General features: G+C 43.0%; 1 protein-coding gene across 1 annotated transcript in view; it reads left to right on the plus strand.

Moving 5' to 3' along the window:
* Positions 1–18455, plus strand: part of LOC147012863 (mediator of RNA polymerase II transcription subunit 12-like protein) — a 97076-nt gene that overhangs the window by 57818 nt on the left and 20803 nt on the right. The window contains 7 exon segments of the mRNA XM_085854187.1: positions 3691–3899; positions 4981–5142; positions 10068–10179; positions 10301–10390; positions 10476–10585; positions 10775–10910; positions 11123–11284. Coding sequence (XP_085710313.1) covers positions 3691–3899; positions 4981–5142; positions 10068–10179; positions 10301–10390; positions 10476–10585; positions 10775–10910; positions 11123–11284 — 981 coding nt within the window.

The raw sequence follows: 18455 nt of genomic DNA on the forward strand, positions 1-18455 counted from the left end.
TGTGTGTGTGTGTGTGTGTGTGTGTGTGTGTGTGTGTGTGTGTGTGTGTGTGTGTGTGTGTGTGTGTGTGTGTGTGTGTGTATATATATATATATATATATATATATATATATATATATATATATATATATATATATATATATATATACACACACATTAGGGTGGTCCAAAAACAGGAAAAAAAAAAAATTAATTCAGATATTGTCTCCACAAGCCTTAATTATTCCACGATGATTCAATCACGCCCATAAAAAAACTTAAGTTTATCGGAGGTGATTTCGAGGTCGCTCCATGGGACGACTTTTAGTTTCATTAGTTGGTTAAATTAGGGTATGGTCAGGTATGATTACGGGTACTTCTGGATGTCCGAGGTGGAAATGGAGTGCATTTTCGAACTCTATGGGGTCGATTTACTCCAATAAATGACTGCACCGACATTGCATTCACTACCATTTCGAAAATATGACCTAAAACAAGATTTATCATTACTGGAGTTGAGTAACTAATCCTACTCATTTCGATATTTTCTAACCTGTAATTAATTTCACCTCCGTCCAAACATTTCTTCGAGTAAATCGACTCCACTGAGTTCGAAAATGCAGTCCATTTTCATCTCGGAAATTCAGAAGTGTACGGATTCGCATCTCACCATACCCTAATTTTTCAATCAAGTGAATTACAAACTATTAGAATATTTCGTCTCATTTACCAAATACCACTATCATCTCTGCCTCTATTGCTGCCTCCACTCCCGCCTGAACTTATTTCTAGCCGGCCCAACATCCAGTGTTTTCGACTCGATGATTCACGAAAAATGTTAGTTATTTATTTCGTTATTATTATATTAAATTATTATATACTCGTGCGGGGCCATAGGTGTGTAAACGATGACTAGATTGGGGCATTTTTTCACCCCCTCCTCTCTCCCCCTCTCTCGTGCCAGTACCCTCTCTCGTGGGTGAGGCGTGACAGTATGTGCAGCTTCGTTCCTTCGCTCTCGTAAACTACGACTGGATTGGGGCATTTTTTCAATTGGATCAGACCAACCGTATCAGAAATGGCCATAACTTGGGAAACATACTCAGGTCCCCAGCGTCAATTGTGACGTCATATCAAACGAAGGATTGTGACGCCCCCTCTCTCTCGCCCCCCTCGCTCCCACTCTCACCCCCTCTCTCGCCCCTCCTCTCTCCCCCTCTCTTGAATTGTGACGCCCCCTCTCTCCCCACCTCTCTCTCCCCCTCTCTCCCCACCTCTCTTCCCCCCCTCTCTCGCCCTCCTCTCTCCCCCCTCTTTCCCCCTTCCTCTCTCCCCCTCCTCTCTCTCCCCCTCCTCTCTCCCCCCTCCTCTCTCCCCCCTCCTCTCTCCCCCCTCCTCTCTCGCACCTCTCTCTGGAAATGTATTCACAAATGTATTCACAAAAAAAACAAAAAATAATTAAACAAACATTAATTGTGACGTCATTCGTGATGTCATAGCACCGTGTCTTGTCATTGGTTGACAGATAAATGGCCGTAACTTGGGAACCGCTTGTCCGATTAATATCAAGCCTTGAAAAGGCACATACTCAGGTCCCCAGCCTCGATTGTGACGTCATACCAAACGAAGAAGAAGAATTGTAACGTCAATCGTGCAAAAATAAATAAATAAGTAAACATTAATTGTGACGTCATTTGTGACGTCATTTCACTGTGTCTTGTCATTGGTCGACAGATAAATGACCGTAACTTGGGAAGCGCTCGTCCGATTCATATCAAACCTTGAAAAGGCACATCCGCGCGGCCCCGGCAATATTCCTGGCAAGTTTCAATCCGATCGGACTGGCGGTCATCGAGAAACTGCGGTCGCAGACACACACACACACACACACACACACACACACACACACACACACACACACACACACACACACACACACACACACACACACACACACACACACACACACACACACACACACACACACACACACACACACACACACACACACACACACATACACATACACATACACATACACATACACATACACATACACATACACATACACATACACATACACATACACATACACATACACATACCCAAAGAATTGGACCAATGGCCTGCCTCGGACCTGTCCACCTCGTGTGGTCTTCTCGCTGACGAGCGACCCAGACCAGCGTCGCGAAGTGGTCTGCAGAACCTGGCGCCAGCGGGACGCCTCCAATCTGTGCGATGCAGTCAGCGTGGGACCCGGCCAGAGATGCACACTCAACAGACTCGTCGCGCACTCAACAGACTCGACACGCTTCGGGCCCACCAACGCAAGTATTCGTTGCGCCTCCTTCATTGACCCCTGAGATGTGTTGTCCACGAGCAAGATGAGCGCCCAGATGACCACCAAGGCCATGTACCGAGATGTGCTCCTTCCTTTCTCTCTCTCCCTTCTTACAACACCGCGGCCGCGTATTTATTCGCCTCTTGGGGGGGGGGGGAGAAAAGGGGGGAGGAGGAAAAATGTCTCCGCCCCTCCTTTCTTGGTCTGAGGTGGTGAAGTCCTTGATTGGCCAAGGAGGCCCACTCCTCACATCCTGGGCAGAGTCCCGCTTTGAGGTGGTGAAACCCCTGATTGGCCAAGGAGGCCCACTCCTCCCATCCTGGGTGGAGTCCCGCTCTGAGGTGGTGAAACCCCAATTGTGAAGTCCTTTTCTTCTAGGAATGGCTGTTCCTTTCTTCTCCTCCTCTGTGCGTTCCACCCCTCGGCGTTGTGGTTGGTGGTTGTTGTGTAGCGGCGTTGTGGTTGGTGGTTGTTGTGTGACGGCTGTTGAGACGTGGTTGGTGCTGGTAGTAATGGCGGCTGGTCCAAAATAAAGATAGTAAAAGAAAAACTGCTATCCTGAAGAGTCGCAGCCCGACTGAATGACATTTATGCCCTCTAAACAACGGGTTTGGGCCTAACTATACATATACTTACAGAGATATCTCACCTAAGGGACCTGAATGGTGGTTTGCGAATTTCGTCAACCACCACAATATATATATATATATATATATATATATATATATATATATATATATATATATATATATATATATATGTGTATGTATATTTATATAGATATATAAATGTGTATATATATGTATGTATGTATGTATGTATATATATATATATATATATATATATATATATATATATATATATATATATGCATATATATGTATGTATGTATGTATATATATATATATATATATATATATATATATATGTGTATATGTATGTAAAAATAGATATTTGTGTTCTCAGAAACTACACACATAACTCCGATGAAACTTGATCACAACCTTCATCACCCATGATGTACTAAAATTTGTTCACGGCATTAAAAATAAATTAGGGTCGAAAGGGGGGTTTGAGTGACTGTTGCTCCTGATCCAGGTAAGCTTCAGGATGCACCGTGTTGTTTTTTTGTTTTTTTAAACTGTTTTCATCAAGTTTAGTGTGAGTACAAAGCGTTCACTGATGGGCATTGTATTTTGAGACACTTTCTAGTTCTCTGCTACTACTCCATTCAGATTCAAATCAAGACTAGTTAGTGACAAAAGTGAGCTATCCTGCCATCCCATTGCAACATTTAACAGGTCATGAATGAATATACGATGTTTTGCACATCTTCCCTCCTGAAATGTGCTGTGTTCCCTTGCATCCAGGAGTTCAACAGTCTGATGGAGAATATTGCCCGGGCAACCATTGAGGTGTTCCAACAGTCTGCAGAGCTCAATGGCTCATCAAATCTCATGGTGTTGGGACTGCGAGGCTCTGGCCATCGTGGCAGTGGCTCCGGGGGTGTGAACAGGCAGGAGGATTCTTCTTCTCAGAATCCTAACTCTGCACAAAGCAAGAAGAAGCCATTTTTGAGGTGTGTTTCTCTTGTATTATTTGCGTGCGTGTCCATAACTCTGGAACCATGAAACCTTGTGGCCCCAACCTTTGAAAGCATATCAAGGGAAATCCATAGTAGTGCATGTGTGAAAACTGCATGTTTGGGTTTCTGAAGACATCCCTTTTGATTATAATGAACAGCCTTATTTAATTATATCCTTTATCAAGGTGCGTCCTTGGTCACCTTGCTCTCCCTCACTGTGGTCTTAATTCACCATTTTGTTCGGCCTGCTCAACAATGCCTTGACTTTGAACAGGCCGCAACGATTTATTCATGATAAAGCATTCAAATTTTTTTTTCACTTTCCTCACTTAAATATCATTGAATGCCTCATCTACATTCCTTCGAATCGCTGCACACGTCACTTTTGCAAGTGCTGCAGTTTTCAAATTAGGAGCTTGGAGCAATTTCATGTATTATATGATGCGATTTTACACGATCAACTCTCATGGGCTTATTACCTCCGCTACTGAAGGTGAAGGAGGATATGTTTTCACCCCTTACTGTTTGTTTATCTGTCTGTTTGTGTTCAGGATGTGTCAAAATGTTGTCGACATATCCGGATGAAATTTTGTGGACAGATTCAGTGTGTTACAAGGACGAACTGATTAGATTTTGGTGAATATCCAGATCCGGATCCGAATACTAGAATTTTCTACTAAATGATTCTTCATCATCGAGAGATAGGGCCTAAAACGATATATAGTACGATATCTGAAAAAGTTGTGGACGGATTCGGATGAAACATGGTGGACACATTGGGTGTGTGACAAGAATTGATTCTATTTTGGTGAAGATCCAGATCCGGAAATGAAAATAAACAAAATGCCATCAACTCAGATTTGAGTTTACTTGTTTATCTGGTGATGAAAGCACTCAGACTTTTTCACAAAGTTTGCAGATTTTGAATGTTGATTTATATTTTGGAATTTTTTCACTTGCTTTTGGAGAGTTATCCTTTTTGTAAAGTGAATGTCACAAAATCCACTGCTGATAAATAAGAAAAATTTGCTTTCCTGTTGAGAAGTACAAAGTTGTGTGGGAATGTTGACCTCAGCTCATCGGAGCGCAAGGGTGTGTGGTTGGTTGCACCTCTCATCGCCAAGCTGCCGAGCTTTGTGCAGGGTCGTGTTCTCAAGGCTGCTGGAGAAGAGTTGGAAAAAGGGCAGCACCTCGGTTCTTCGTCTAAGAAAGAGCGTGATCGTCAGAAACAAAAGAGGTATGACGTACATTGAATCGTCCAATCACCCTCTTTTGAGATCATTGCAATGTGGCATTATCCGGTCTTTGAGTCAGGTTGCATCGAGCATAGATTAATTAATGTTGTATTATCATGTCATGATAGCTAAAAAACATTTACCTTTGCACTGTTTTGCTTATCTGAAGAGACTGTAATTGCATTTTGCCCAATGTGAATGTTGTGATGTAATGGTTACCCACTTATGGCACTGCCTTGTTTTATGTCTGCCATGCCTGGTGTTGGCTTAATGGTTAAGGTGGTGGGCTTGGGATCTAAGGATCCTGAGTTCAAACCTCCTTGGCTGTTGAATTAATACCAGATGAGGTTCCCTCTGCCTGTCATCCTTCCGAGGTCGGCAAAATGAGTGCCATCATGCTCGTATACTGTGTCGGAGTGGTGACCCGTCCAGGATTGTGCCCAATAGCCAAGGAGACTGCTTCGGCAGCACCAACGCTTTGCACAGAGTATGGTCCCAATGGATTGGATTGTTTTATGCACCTTGGTTAAACTATTTTGGTAATTTTCAAAGCACCCGAGTTGTAAGTTTACAAGTGTATGAGCTGTGTTGATTTGTCCGTTCGACACATATTTTCCTGCTCATGATTGTACACACGCTAATTAATGTGGGATGACTCCAATAGGGGACATTCTGACTGGTAAAGTAACACGTCACGAGATTGCAGTCAATTACATCACATATGTTTACAATTGCAATGGGAAGTCACAACAAATGCGGTTATTGTTTGGATCGAGAAATGGGAGCAATTTATAATCTGTCTCATCATTTCAGTCCTTTGATTATAGGGACTCCTCAATTTACACTCAAAATGCATTCCTAAAAAATGTAAATCGAAACGAAAAAACGTAAATGGAAAATTATTTTCCCATTGACGTAATGTTGTAAAGATGCATTCCTGGGCGGAAATTTCCGGTCCTAACCTAAGTAAATGCAGTGTAAATACAGTTCCTGTAAATACATACTAAAGACATAATGGCTAAATAAATCGATATAAATGTTTAAATGATTATATTATGGACTGTTTTAAGTAAATGTGGATGGTACTCACCAAAATCTGTGCCCTGCAGCGAGTTTCCAGCCCTTTGGAAGGTGCATATTTGGTGGAGTGGTTTCTGAGATGATGAGGCACTCGACTTTAGTTCACTTGACTTTATTTTGGTGGCATTACTCGTAATTGTTCTTGCACTCCAGGGAGGAAGGCTGAGCCCACGGGTGATGTCTACCAAACACTCCCCATGCTTGAATCGCTTCACCATGTCCATTTTAATGTCCAAACTAATGGCTTTAACTAGCTTTCTTTGTGGGAGTCTCAGCTGGAGAACTTGAGGGTTGATTACCACTAATGACGAAGGGGTTTGAAAGAGTTTGGCGCAAAAATACTATCAACAAGCCGGTAGGCGACATGGGTGGTCGCGAGACTAAGGCGAATTTGAAATATATAGATAAGAGAACACATCAGATGGCATTTTTGCCATTTGTTGTTCCATATAAGAACATGACGAGCAACTGTCCATTCATCATTTGTGTTCGATTCCCGAACCCTACGTTATGGAATCCCAACGCAAACGTTGGGGTGAAAGCATATAGTAATATAATTGCATACTAGTCATACAGTTTTTGACGGATCGGGCTGAAATTTTTTGACAGAGGTTGATTATTTATAGTGCGCATAAACGTGCAGAAGCCAATTTTTGATTTTTGGGGGAAAACATTTTTTCGGATTAAAAAAAAAAAAAATTCAAAGTCCCGTTGCTAGGCAACGGTGGTGTCTATAACAACGGTGCTCAAAAGCATACAACGAGATCCTGGACCTAACATTCAAGTTTCATCAAAATCGGTCGACTCCTCTGGCCTCCAAAGCTGTCCATTACATACAAACAAACAAGCAAACAGACAGACAGACAGACATACAGACAGACGGAAAACTTGAGAATAAGGGTAGTCTCGCGACCACCCAATAAAGGTCAGACGGTGTCCGTCATGAGTACAATACCTACCGTGAGGCTGAGGGCGAGGGAAGTTGTGTATTATACATCGTACCTCCCCTTCCGTTGTGCACTGGCGTGAAATTTAAGTTTTTTTCCACATTAAAAAAAAAACCGTGAAATGGAAAATTACAAGGCATGACTAGAAAATCGTTCAGTACTTTGTTTCAGCATCAAGTCAAAAAAACGTTAATTAGGATCAGTGTAAATCGAGGACTAAGTGTTTTTGATTTTAAATTATTTGTTGCCTCGCCCATGAAATTTTGCACCGAGTTGTTATACCAAGTAAATACCCTAACCCTCTCCCCCTCCCCCCTGACCTCCACCTCACACATTGCCCAAGGCTCACAGTCTATACATATTGTACTGACAGGGCAAGCACAGAAATATATGACGGATAAATCAACGTTATATATGGTATTGGAACTGGAATGCTAAGATTGCAGGCTTTGACGTTAATCGGTGGTCATCACACAAAAGATCCGCTGGGTGGTGTTGAGGATAACGTCTTGTTGCATTTCACTCTCTCGTGTGGGTTTGATTCCCATGGCTGCTCAGATCTTTGGTCGAGAGATGATATGGTCACCTCCAGATCTCTTTGCTTTCATAAAAATGCCCCCCTACACCGCCATCCTCTTCACCCCCTCCCTCCCCACCCCCCCACCATAACAACCTGCATAAGTTTTTGGGATCACTGCCACCACCATCACTGTAAAGGCCCGGTCACACCTTGATGTTTTAGCCAACGTATGCCGATTTTTGAATTTTTTTTCTAAAACGCTGGCACACGTTGAATACGTTATGGGTAAGTTTTGATAACATTGAGAGCACGCTGGCATACGTCGTAGTACGTTGCCATACGTCGTAGTACGTTGGCTTTAAACGTTGTACTTTTCGGTTGTCCTCAAATTTTTTCATGCTTGAAATTTCACGACGTATGCCGGCGTATGACTCACACGTTCTGCTACGCTGGCCACAAGTTGTAGGCACGGTCTGCGATCGTTGACAGACGTCAACACATGCTACTTGTAAGTTAATCATAAGTTGAGACACGCCGAGGTAATGTTTAGAGTACCCGAAACTTATTTCCTACCTATGATTAACGTGTTGTTGGCACGTTACGCGATCGTTGCCACACGTCGACAGAAGTTACTTTTAAATTACTCATAGGATGAAAGACGTCTGTATAATGGATCGTCCTTGCGTCAGCGTCCACGGCCACGGCCAGGACACTTATTTGCAGCATTCTTCAAACTTTTCTTCCCCATGATGAGGATGTTCACACTTCGATGTCTAGCTTGGCTATGATTCCAATTGTCCATCGGCAGCGTCTATTTAAAATAGTCGAGTTTGAGCGTTTTAACACGTTCAGAAGAAACGTTTCAAATTTCCAAACCCCAGCGTCAAAAAAAAAGAAACAAAAAAAAAAAACAAAGGCGAGTGACAGCAATTTAAATCGTTCATTGTAAACAATGAAACTAGCTGAGTGGTACCGTTTAAAAGTCGTTGAGTGTAAAAAAAATCCAATTGTTGAGCGCAAGCGTCTACTTTCAATAGTGGAGATGCAGCCATTTAAATCGTTGAGTGGCAGCCTATGAACCTACCCGTGGACACGCGGACGCAAGGACGATCCATCATAACCCACACCCTCCCCCTCACACCCACCTACTACTGCCAACATGAACAAACTACTACTAATACTAATACTAATAGTAATACTGATACTGATACTGCTGACATGGACATCGACTCAAAAAGGACTCGAAAACACTGTTGGGTTCCCCTTTTATGAGCAGAATTTTTATATACCAATTCCCAAAACCGCTGGCAACACGTCTTTATATGGCAGTTGTAACCTAGAAACACGTAAATTTTTTTTTTTGTCGACCGGAAGACGTCATTGGAATACGTCTACATACGTCGATGTGTGTTGGGGCTACGTAAAGAATTGGTTCAAAGCACGTCAAACATAAGTTAGAAATAAGTTTCGCGTAAAAAAAGACATTACCGCGACGTGTTTCGACTTATGAGTAGCTTATAAGTCGCCTTTGTGGACGTGTGTAAGCGTCCACATATCGTGTGTAAAACTTATCCTCATCGCATGCGAACGTGTGTCATACGCCGAATACGTCGTAAAATTTTGAACATGTTCAAAATTTCTTGACGTACTCTACTTACTACGACTTATGATAGCGTATTTAGCGTTCTACTCGCGCATACCAAACTTACCCATACCGTATTCGACGTGCCCCAACGTTTTAGACACACTTTTTGTTACGTCGGCATACGCTGGCAAGATCGCCAAGGTGTGACCGCGATGTTGACACTTCCATTTCTACGGCAGTTATGATTCGAATCGTTGTGCGTCAGCCTTTTAATAGGCTACGCCACGACATCGTCTGCGATGCGTGCAACGCGCTATGCCTGAGTTAGACTATCGTTGGGCATCGGTTGTGTAGGCCGACAACAGGTTCAGCATTCGTTGGTATAAGTTATCTATAACACAACGAAACGTTCTGTGTCCGTTACCAATGCGTTATACATAAGACCATGTCGCTATGAATACGTCCGAATCTTTAAAAAAAACATCAAAAGTTCAACGTAAGCCAGCGTTTTACATAAATTTTAACACGTTGCCATCGCTGGCTAAAACGTCAAGGTGTGACCGGGCCTTAAAGGCTGTCATCATGACCTTTATCATGCACACAATAGCCAAAATATTCATGAACAATATGCATTGCACTAAGCCTTTTTTCCTTTGGCCAGTAAGTATGCACTGTAACTGATTATTATCACCCAGTTCTTGAGTGCTTTCAGTTGAGGACATCCGAGCCAAATTCTGTCTTTAACCTACATTTTGTGTCTGGTGCTGTTGTCTGTGCTTTTATTTCACCTCCAAGCATGTCCTTGTTGAGCCAACAACCATTTCTGTCATTGGTGTTGACCTGCCTAAAGGGTCAGGATGAACAAAGAGAGGGTCTGCTTACCTCACTGCAGAACCAGGTCAACCAGGTGGGTCATCAGTATCGTATTTGATGCAAATTTTGAGTTTGACCTAATCACATTGTAACACTTGAAGATATCTTAAGCACTTTATATTGGGATCACCTTCGTGCTCTTAATTTGTATGCAGATTGTTAACAATTGGCAGGAGGAAAGGTACCAGGATGATGTTAAGGCTCGCCAACTGATGCACGAGGCCCTTCAGCTCCGGCTTAACCTCGTGAGTTTGGACCTTGACCTGTTTCTGTTCTTCAAATGGTAGTTTTGACTTCTCCTTGATCCTTGCATGGCCATTTATTATGCAGGTTGGAGGAATGTTTGACACCGTGCAACGGAGCTCACAGTGGACGACAGAGTGGGCTGTTTTGCTTCTCCAAGTCATCAGCACAGGCACAGTCGACATGCAAAGCAACAAGTGAGTCAATTGGCTCATGTCCTCTTGATATGCTAATTGCAGGGTTCTGATTGGCTGCTGTTTTCCCCATGCCACAAACAACGGTAATTATTTTTGTGGTAAGTCGTATCAAGTTGTCACCCTTATATATTCATACAAATTTATAATATGACGAGCAGGCCTTTAATTATGGACCTATCCTGTGTGCAGTGAGTTGTTCACCACGGTTCTGGACATGATCAGTGTTCTCATCAATGGAACCTTGGCTTCTGACCTGTCCAGTTTGTCACAGGGTGTCATGGAGGAAAACAAAAGGGCGTACATGAACCTTGTGAAGAAGTTGAAGGTGTGAGGTTGCACTTCAGAAAAGGGTGGAGATCTGCATTTATCGGGCATTGGGGTGTGCATGTGCACCAGCTCCATGGCCATTGTTATGGATTTGTTAATTTTGTGCCGAAACGATTTTTTTTGCCAATAAAGGAAGCTGCAGATGTTTTTTATCCTGAATTGAGAAAACGACATTGTAAATCCATTGTTTTGTCTGCTGTGTGTCTGCAGAAAGAACTTGGAGACAAAAGATCTGAGAGTATAGACAAGTTAAGGCAGCTCCTTCCCCTTGCCAAACAGACTGTAGATGTCATCACGTGTGAACCCATGGGCTCACTCATCGACACCAAAGGAAACAAAATCGCTGGGTTTGACTACATAGACAAGAAGCAGGTAATTCCGGTCATCCCGTTTGCCTTGCTTGTCCCAAGGTCATGGAATTTCAACAGCTCAGGATTGCACAATCTTATCGTTGTCCATATTTCTGACTTTGCATTCTTATTTGCGGAAGCAACATTGAAGCAGAAGATTTATCCTCAATGTGGTTTCCGATCTTGTAATGTATTTATTTTCAAACATTTTGTTGGAGCTTCTATATTTCGTTGGTCCTCAGCTAAAAAAAGGGTTCATGTGTCTCAATGTTTCAGCTGTTTTTGTATGTAAATTGCTTATTACTGAATGTGATTATATGTAATTATGCATGCAGCGGGCGCAGGCAGTGGTGGAGGCGCAGGCAGTGGTGTATGTGCAGAAATCGAGATTGGTAGAAATGAGGTATTGGAGACAGTTTTTTGGGGTGATGAGACAATTAAATATGTCGATTCTTCATTCTGCAGGAAGGATCGTAGACATAGAATTCTGTGCAGTTTTGAAGGAGTGGGGGTGAGGGGCATTGAAAGAAGGGTAAACGATATTGTATCGGGTCATGCAGGAAGAAGTTGGTTGTGGTACACCTTGGAGCAAATGATATCGGGAAAGTTTACTCAGAGGTTTTGAAAAATAGATACATGATATTGGGTAAGCGGCTGAAAGCAAAGGGTTGTGAGGTAATATTTTCTGGGATTCTCCCAAGATTAAGAAACGATTTGGAAATTATGACCAGAGCAATAGACGTCAACCAATGGCTGGAAGAATGATGTAGGGAGGAAGGTTTTACATTTAAGAAGCAGTGGAAATCATTTAGGGGACAAAGGGAGTGTTTCTGGAATGATGGCCGTATGTTAAATATAAAGGGGGCAGCAAGGTTTGCAGTGGGAATTGAAGGAATTCAGGATTATTTTTAGGTCAGCGGAGTGTGGGGGGAAGGTATTAAGGAAGGAACGGATGGTGTAATTGTGATGACTAAGGCCAGGCAAAAAAATGGAATTTTAGGAAGGGAAAAGTTAAATATATTCTATACCAATGCCAGAAGTTCAAATAATAAGATGGAAATACTTGAAGCCAAAGTAGATAGCGAGGAGTACAATATAGTTGCAGTGAGTGAGACATGGGTAAAGGAGGAGCGCAACTGGTGGACAGGATTGGAAGGCTACAAGGTGTATCGGTGTGATAGGAGGAGGAGTAGCAATCTGGGTAAAGGACAGCTTTGCATCAAGAGAAAGGGGTGACATTAAGGAAAGAATAAATGTTGAGGATTCTTTGTGGCTAGAGATTAGAGATTGTAAAAGCAGTAACATACTGGAAGGATGCTTTTATAAGGCTCTGGGTATGAAGGAAGACGAGGAGGAAGGAGGAGAACATGAAGAATTCAAAAGGGCATGTGGGTAAGGGAAGAGTATTGATTTTGGGGAATTTCAACTTGCCAAGGATAGAATGGGTCCAGGAACAGGGAAATGGCAGAGCAGATGAGGATTTCCTAGTTTTAGTCCAAGATTGCTTTTTAACCCAATTTGTAGATAAGCCCATGAGGGGGAGTGCAGTGTTAGACCTCCTTTTAAGTAACAATACCAATATGGTGGAGGAGGTGGAGGTAGGGGAGCAAGTGACCATAACTTTGTGTGTGCAAAGGCTGTTAAGGGTTAGAGTTCAGGATAGTAGGGTAATGGCTATTAGATTTCAGGAAGGCAAACCTTGAGGGTATGAGGAGAGAGTTGGGTGATGTAGATTGGGAGACTGGAACAACAGGACAATCGGCATCAGAGAAATGGGAAACCTTTAAGGAGCAAATGTGTAGAGTGCAGAGTAAGTACATTCCAATGAGGTGTAAAACTGGAAGCAGAAAGAGACCAGGGTGGTTATGTAGTGAAATAAGGAACGCTATTAAGAAGAAGCAGAAGGCATTTATTTGGTTTAAAATTAATAATAACAGGACTCGAGTTAGATTTCTATCACTATCGGAGTCAACAAAGGCAAGTAAAGAAAATAACTCGTCAAGCCAAAAGAGAGTATGAGAAGGACATGGCTAAGAATATTAAACATAAGAGCAAGGCATTCTTTAATTACATTAGGGGAAAACAACAGGTTAGGATCAGTGTGGGCCCATTGAGGAATAGCACCAGGAGAGTGGTTCGTGATGTGAGATAGCAGGCTTATGAAACAGGTAATTTGCTTCAACTTTTACACAAGAACAGTCAGGAGACTTGCCAATAGCTGAGAGTATCTACCAAGGAGGTGAGGAAGGGCTTTTACAGAAGATCCAGGTTGGAGTGGAGGAAGTAAAGGAACAGCTCCGTAATCTAAGAGTAGATAAGGCTCTGGGTCCAGATAGTATGCACCCAAGAGTATTGATGGAGGTGGCTGAGCAGGTAAGCGAGATGTTAACGGATATTTTCAATAGTTCACTGGAGTCAAGATGGGTACTGGAGCATTGGAGAGTAGCAAATGTAACACCATTATTTAAGAAGAGATCCAGAGAAGAATTGGGAAACGATAGACCTGTTAGTTTGACTTCAGTTGTGGGGGAAGGTGTTTGAGACATTAATTAAGGACCAGATGAGGAACCATTTAAATAAATACAAACTAATTAAAGGAAGTCAGCATGGGTTTACCAAAGTTAGTTCCAGTCAATCAAATCTTTTTGAGTTCTGTGAAGCAGTGTCTGATTGGGCGGATGAGGGAAAGGTAGTGCACAGACTGAACATGGTATATCCAGACTTTAAGAAGGCATTTGATAAGGTACCACATTGGAGGTTGCTCGCTAAGATGAAGGCTTGTAGAGTGGCTGGTCAGGTAGCTTATTGGATTGCAAACTGGCTTAGTGGTTGGAAGCAAAGAGTTGCTGTGAGTGGGAGGATGTCTTGCTGGGAGGATGTAAGTAGCAGGGTACCTCAGGGATCAGTACTTGGACCATTACTATTCATTATTTACATTAATGATTTGGATAATGGGGTGAAAAGTCAGCTTTCCAAATTTTCAGATGACACAAAGGTTGGAGGTAAGGTGGATCGCAGAGGGGTTGGTGATCAGATTCAGGAAAGTATTGATACTTGCAGAGATTGGGCAAAAGATTAGCAGATGTAATTTAACCTGAGCAAGTATAAGGTGTTGGGGATGGGAAAGAAGAATGAAAATAGAGATTACAGGATGCAAGGGGTAATTTTGGAGCATGTCACACAGGAGAAGGATCTGGGGGTGGGAATAGATATGGGAGGTAAGCAGGCAGCACAGTGCCGGGTAGCTATAGGGAAAGCAAATAGGGTTTTCGGTTGTATTCGGAGGGGGATCAATTATACATCAAGAGGTGGTGTTAACATTGTACAGGAATTTAGTGAGGGCCACATCTAGAATATTGTGTGCAGTTTTGGTCACCGCAACTTCGGAAGGACATGGCTGCCATTGAGAGGGTTCAGCGCAGGGCTACTCGATTGATTCTGGGCCTAGCTAGACTCAGGTATGAGGGGCGGCTGAAGGAGACAAGGCACTAGAAAGAAAGGAGGCAGTAGTGGAGGCGCACTAGAACTAGAAAGGAACTTTACACTAGAAAGGAGGCGGTTACGAGGAGATATGATGGAGATGTTGAAGATAATGAAAGGTAGAGATTTTAAGAAGTGCAGGTGAATTATTCAACAGAGTAAATAGTGATAGAACCAGGGCCCGTAGTCTGAGAGTAAAGGAGAGGAGAGTTAAGATGGGAGCAAGGCAGGGGACTTTTACTCAGAGAGTAGTTAATGCATGGAATTGTGTCCCTGGAAAGGTTGTGTCAGCAGAAAAAGTCGATAAGTTTAAATTAGAATTAGATAGGTACCTGGAAGTTATGGAGATAGAGGGGTATTGGGATGTTGGCAGGACTTTTAGGTAGTTTGAACATTGATGAGTGATTGTGTGCATGTGTGCGGAGTGTTGTTGGTGGAGGTCTTGTCAAGAGGTGTTGTGTGGTTGATGTGTGTTTTTAACCAAGCCCATGCCCCTCCTCTAAAGGCGCTGTCACACCTTGACGATTTAGCCAGCAATGGCAACGTATAAAAATGTATGTAAAACGTTGGCGTACACTGAAATTTTGATTTTTTTTTTTAAGGTTTGGTCGTATTCATAACGAGTTGGTCGTATGCATAACATATTAGTAACGGGCACAGAACGTTTCGTTGTCTTATAGATAACTTATACCAATGAATTCTTTGCCTGTTGTCGGCGTTCGCAACCTATGCCCAACGATAGTTTAACTTAGGCATAGCGCGCTGCACGTATCGCCGACGAACTCGTGGCATAGCCTGTTAAAAACCTGCCACACGCCGATTTATATCATAACCGCCTTAGAATTGGAAGTGTCAACCATGCAGTCACACCTTGACTATTTTTGCCAGCATATGCCGACCTATGTAAAATGTGTCTAAAACGCTGGCACACGTCGAATACGGTACGGGTAAGTTGTGTATACGTTAAGAGCACGCTGAAAAACGATGAAGTACGCTGTCATATTTCGTGGTGCGTTTAGTACGTCGTGAAATTTCAAGCATGCTGAAAATTTTACGACGTGCTCGCCGTATGGCTCACACGTTCCGCTACGCTGGGAATAAGTTGTTGGCACGATATGCGATCGTTCACACACGTCGACACAAGTTCCTTGTAAGTTACTCATAAGTCGAAACACGTCGAGGTAATGTTTAGCATACCCGAAACTTATTTTCTCCGTCAAGGCACATTTTCTTTTTTTCTCCTTGGCTCCGTGAAGGCACGTAACGAAATATCTGAAGTTGTTGTTTTTTTTGTTTCTTTGTTTGTTTTTTAGTCTATCACGAATTTAAAAATATATTCGGACATTTGCTTTTAAGTTTCGACGTCGATGTGACAATATCCTCAAACAATATATTCACAGAGGAACTAAGAATAAGACATGAGCAAACTGAAGAGGCAATCGGACGTGCCGAAATATCGGAAGTTATTGTTTTGTTTTTTTTGTTTTTTTTTTTAAACGCTGCCAATACGCCATTATACAGTAGCTGTAAATTAGAAACACGTTCAGTAAGTTCTGTGGTCGTCTGGAAGACGTCAACCAAATACGTCTACATACGTCAATATGCGTTGGAGGTACGTTACACATCGGTTCAAAGCACATTACTCTTAGGTTAGAAATAAGTTTTGGTACGCTCAGCAATACCTCAACGTATTTCGACTTATGAGTAATTTACAAGTAACGTGCCTCGACGTGTGTCAACGATCTCGTAACGTGCCTCGACGTGTCAACGATCTCGTAACGTACCTCGACGTGTCAACGATCGTGTAACATGCCTGCAACACATTACTCATAGGTTATAAATAAGTTTCGGGTACGCTAATCATTACCTCGATGTGTTTCGACTTATGAGTAACTTACAAGTAACGTGTGTCAATGATCGCATAATGTGCCTACAACTTATGGCCAGCGTAGTGGAACGTGTGAGTCATACGCTGGCATACGTCGTAAATTTCAAGCATGCTAAAATTTGAGGACAACCACCGCAAAGTACAACGATGAAAGCCAGCGTACTACAACGTATGGCAGTGTTTTTCAGCGTGCTCTTAACGTATACAAAACTTATCCATAACGTATTCAACGTGTGCCAGCGTTTTAGCGGGCATGAGACAAGAGGGGCGGCAGTGGGAAGGACAAAACAGTGGGGAACATAGACATTAGGAGATCTGTGGAAGGGAGAGGGATGGGGTGGGGAACATGGGGAATATAAGATGGACATTTCAGGGACTTTCAGGAAGGAAAGCAGGGAATTTGAAGGAGGTGGGCTTGGGTGGATTATCTGGGGTAGAAAAGATCGAGGATTTGGATGGGGGATGATGAGAGGTGGTGGTGAACAGCTGTTTTGAAGGCCTGGAGGGAAGAATGGGATTGAATAGAGTGAGAGTTTATTCCAAAGGCGGGAAAAAAGAGGAATGAAAGAGTGAAGGTGAGCAGTGATTCGTGATTTTGGTAGTTTTACCAGAAGGGGGTTGTTGGCGGACCTTGAGCGCCCTGCGGAAATTTGGTGGGGCGCAGAGAGAGCAGGGTGGGGGGGGGGGCGAGGTTGGAGAGGAGACAGGAGAAGACAGAAAGACCACCGACCAGCCTGCGGTAAGAGAGTGAGAGGCCCAAAGACTCAGACTCATTGCGGGAGATGCCGATGATCCGAAATGCCTTGGTTTCCACAGCGTGAAGCCGAGAAAGGTGGTGGGCAGGAGCACCAGCCCAGAGGGGAGAGCAATACTCCATCAGGCTGCGGACGAAAGCTTTGTAAGTGCTCAGGAGCTCAGGTGGGCCGAGGAAGGACTTTGCACGACGGAGGAAGATTCACGACGGAGGACTTTCGGCGACTGGCTTTGGAGGCGAGGTTTGAAATGTGGCTTTCCCAGTAAAGGTCATGGCAGATAGTGAGACCCAGAAGCTTGAAAGAAAGGACTTCTTCCAGAGGATTGTTGAGAAAGTGGATGGGGGGGGGGTTTCTAAATGGTCCTTTCGGAGAGATAGTGAGAGTGTGAGATTTGTCTGGATTGAAAGACATGTTCCACGTGTTGGACCAGTTTGTAATTTTATCCAGATCTGCAGTGAGTGAAGAAGCTGCTGCATGTTGGTTTGAGGGATGACCGATGGTCATCAGCAAAGAGACATAGAGCAGTCAGATATCGATATAGAGCAAAGAGATAGGAGTTGTCTGTCTGTGTCGCTATTTTTCTCAGAGATGGCCAAATGGATTTTCATCAACCTTTCAGAGGTTCAACAGCGTGTGCCCAGGGAGTGTTTGAAGCAAAAATGTTTTGAAAATTTGGAAGAAAAAAAAAGTTGGATTAAAAAATTATATATAGATATATATTTTTAAATCGCTCTGCAGTGCCAAAGCCTTTGAAGCCTTGTGAAAGATAATATTAAAATGGTCGCTGACCCCATCCCTTGGTGGTTGTCGGGAAGTGTTTTGGGCTCCACAAAATTTGATTTCTTAAAAATGCCAACAGGATTCGAACAGCACCGAGTAACCCTGGGTACCCCAGCTTCTTCAACATGAAGTACGCTTCATTTTCTGAAGACTATTTCAAAAACGGAATAAGTTCAATGTTTCTCGAAACCTGCAAGCTTTTTTATAGTGGCTTGATGTACCGTCTGTCCATGCCGTTGATGAGGAATTATGAAAGCTGGAACGGACGAAAGTCCTTTTCGAGCTCGTGG

Source organism: Eptatretus burgeri, chromosome 14 (assembly GCF_056783735.1).
Source record: "Eptatretus burgeri isolate ZD-2024b chromosome 14, Ebu_testis_v1, whole genome shotgun sequence".
Classification (NCBI taxonomy): domain Eukaryota; kingdom Metazoa; phylum Chordata; class Myxini; order Myxiniformes; family Myxinidae; genus Eptatretus; species Eptatretus burgeri.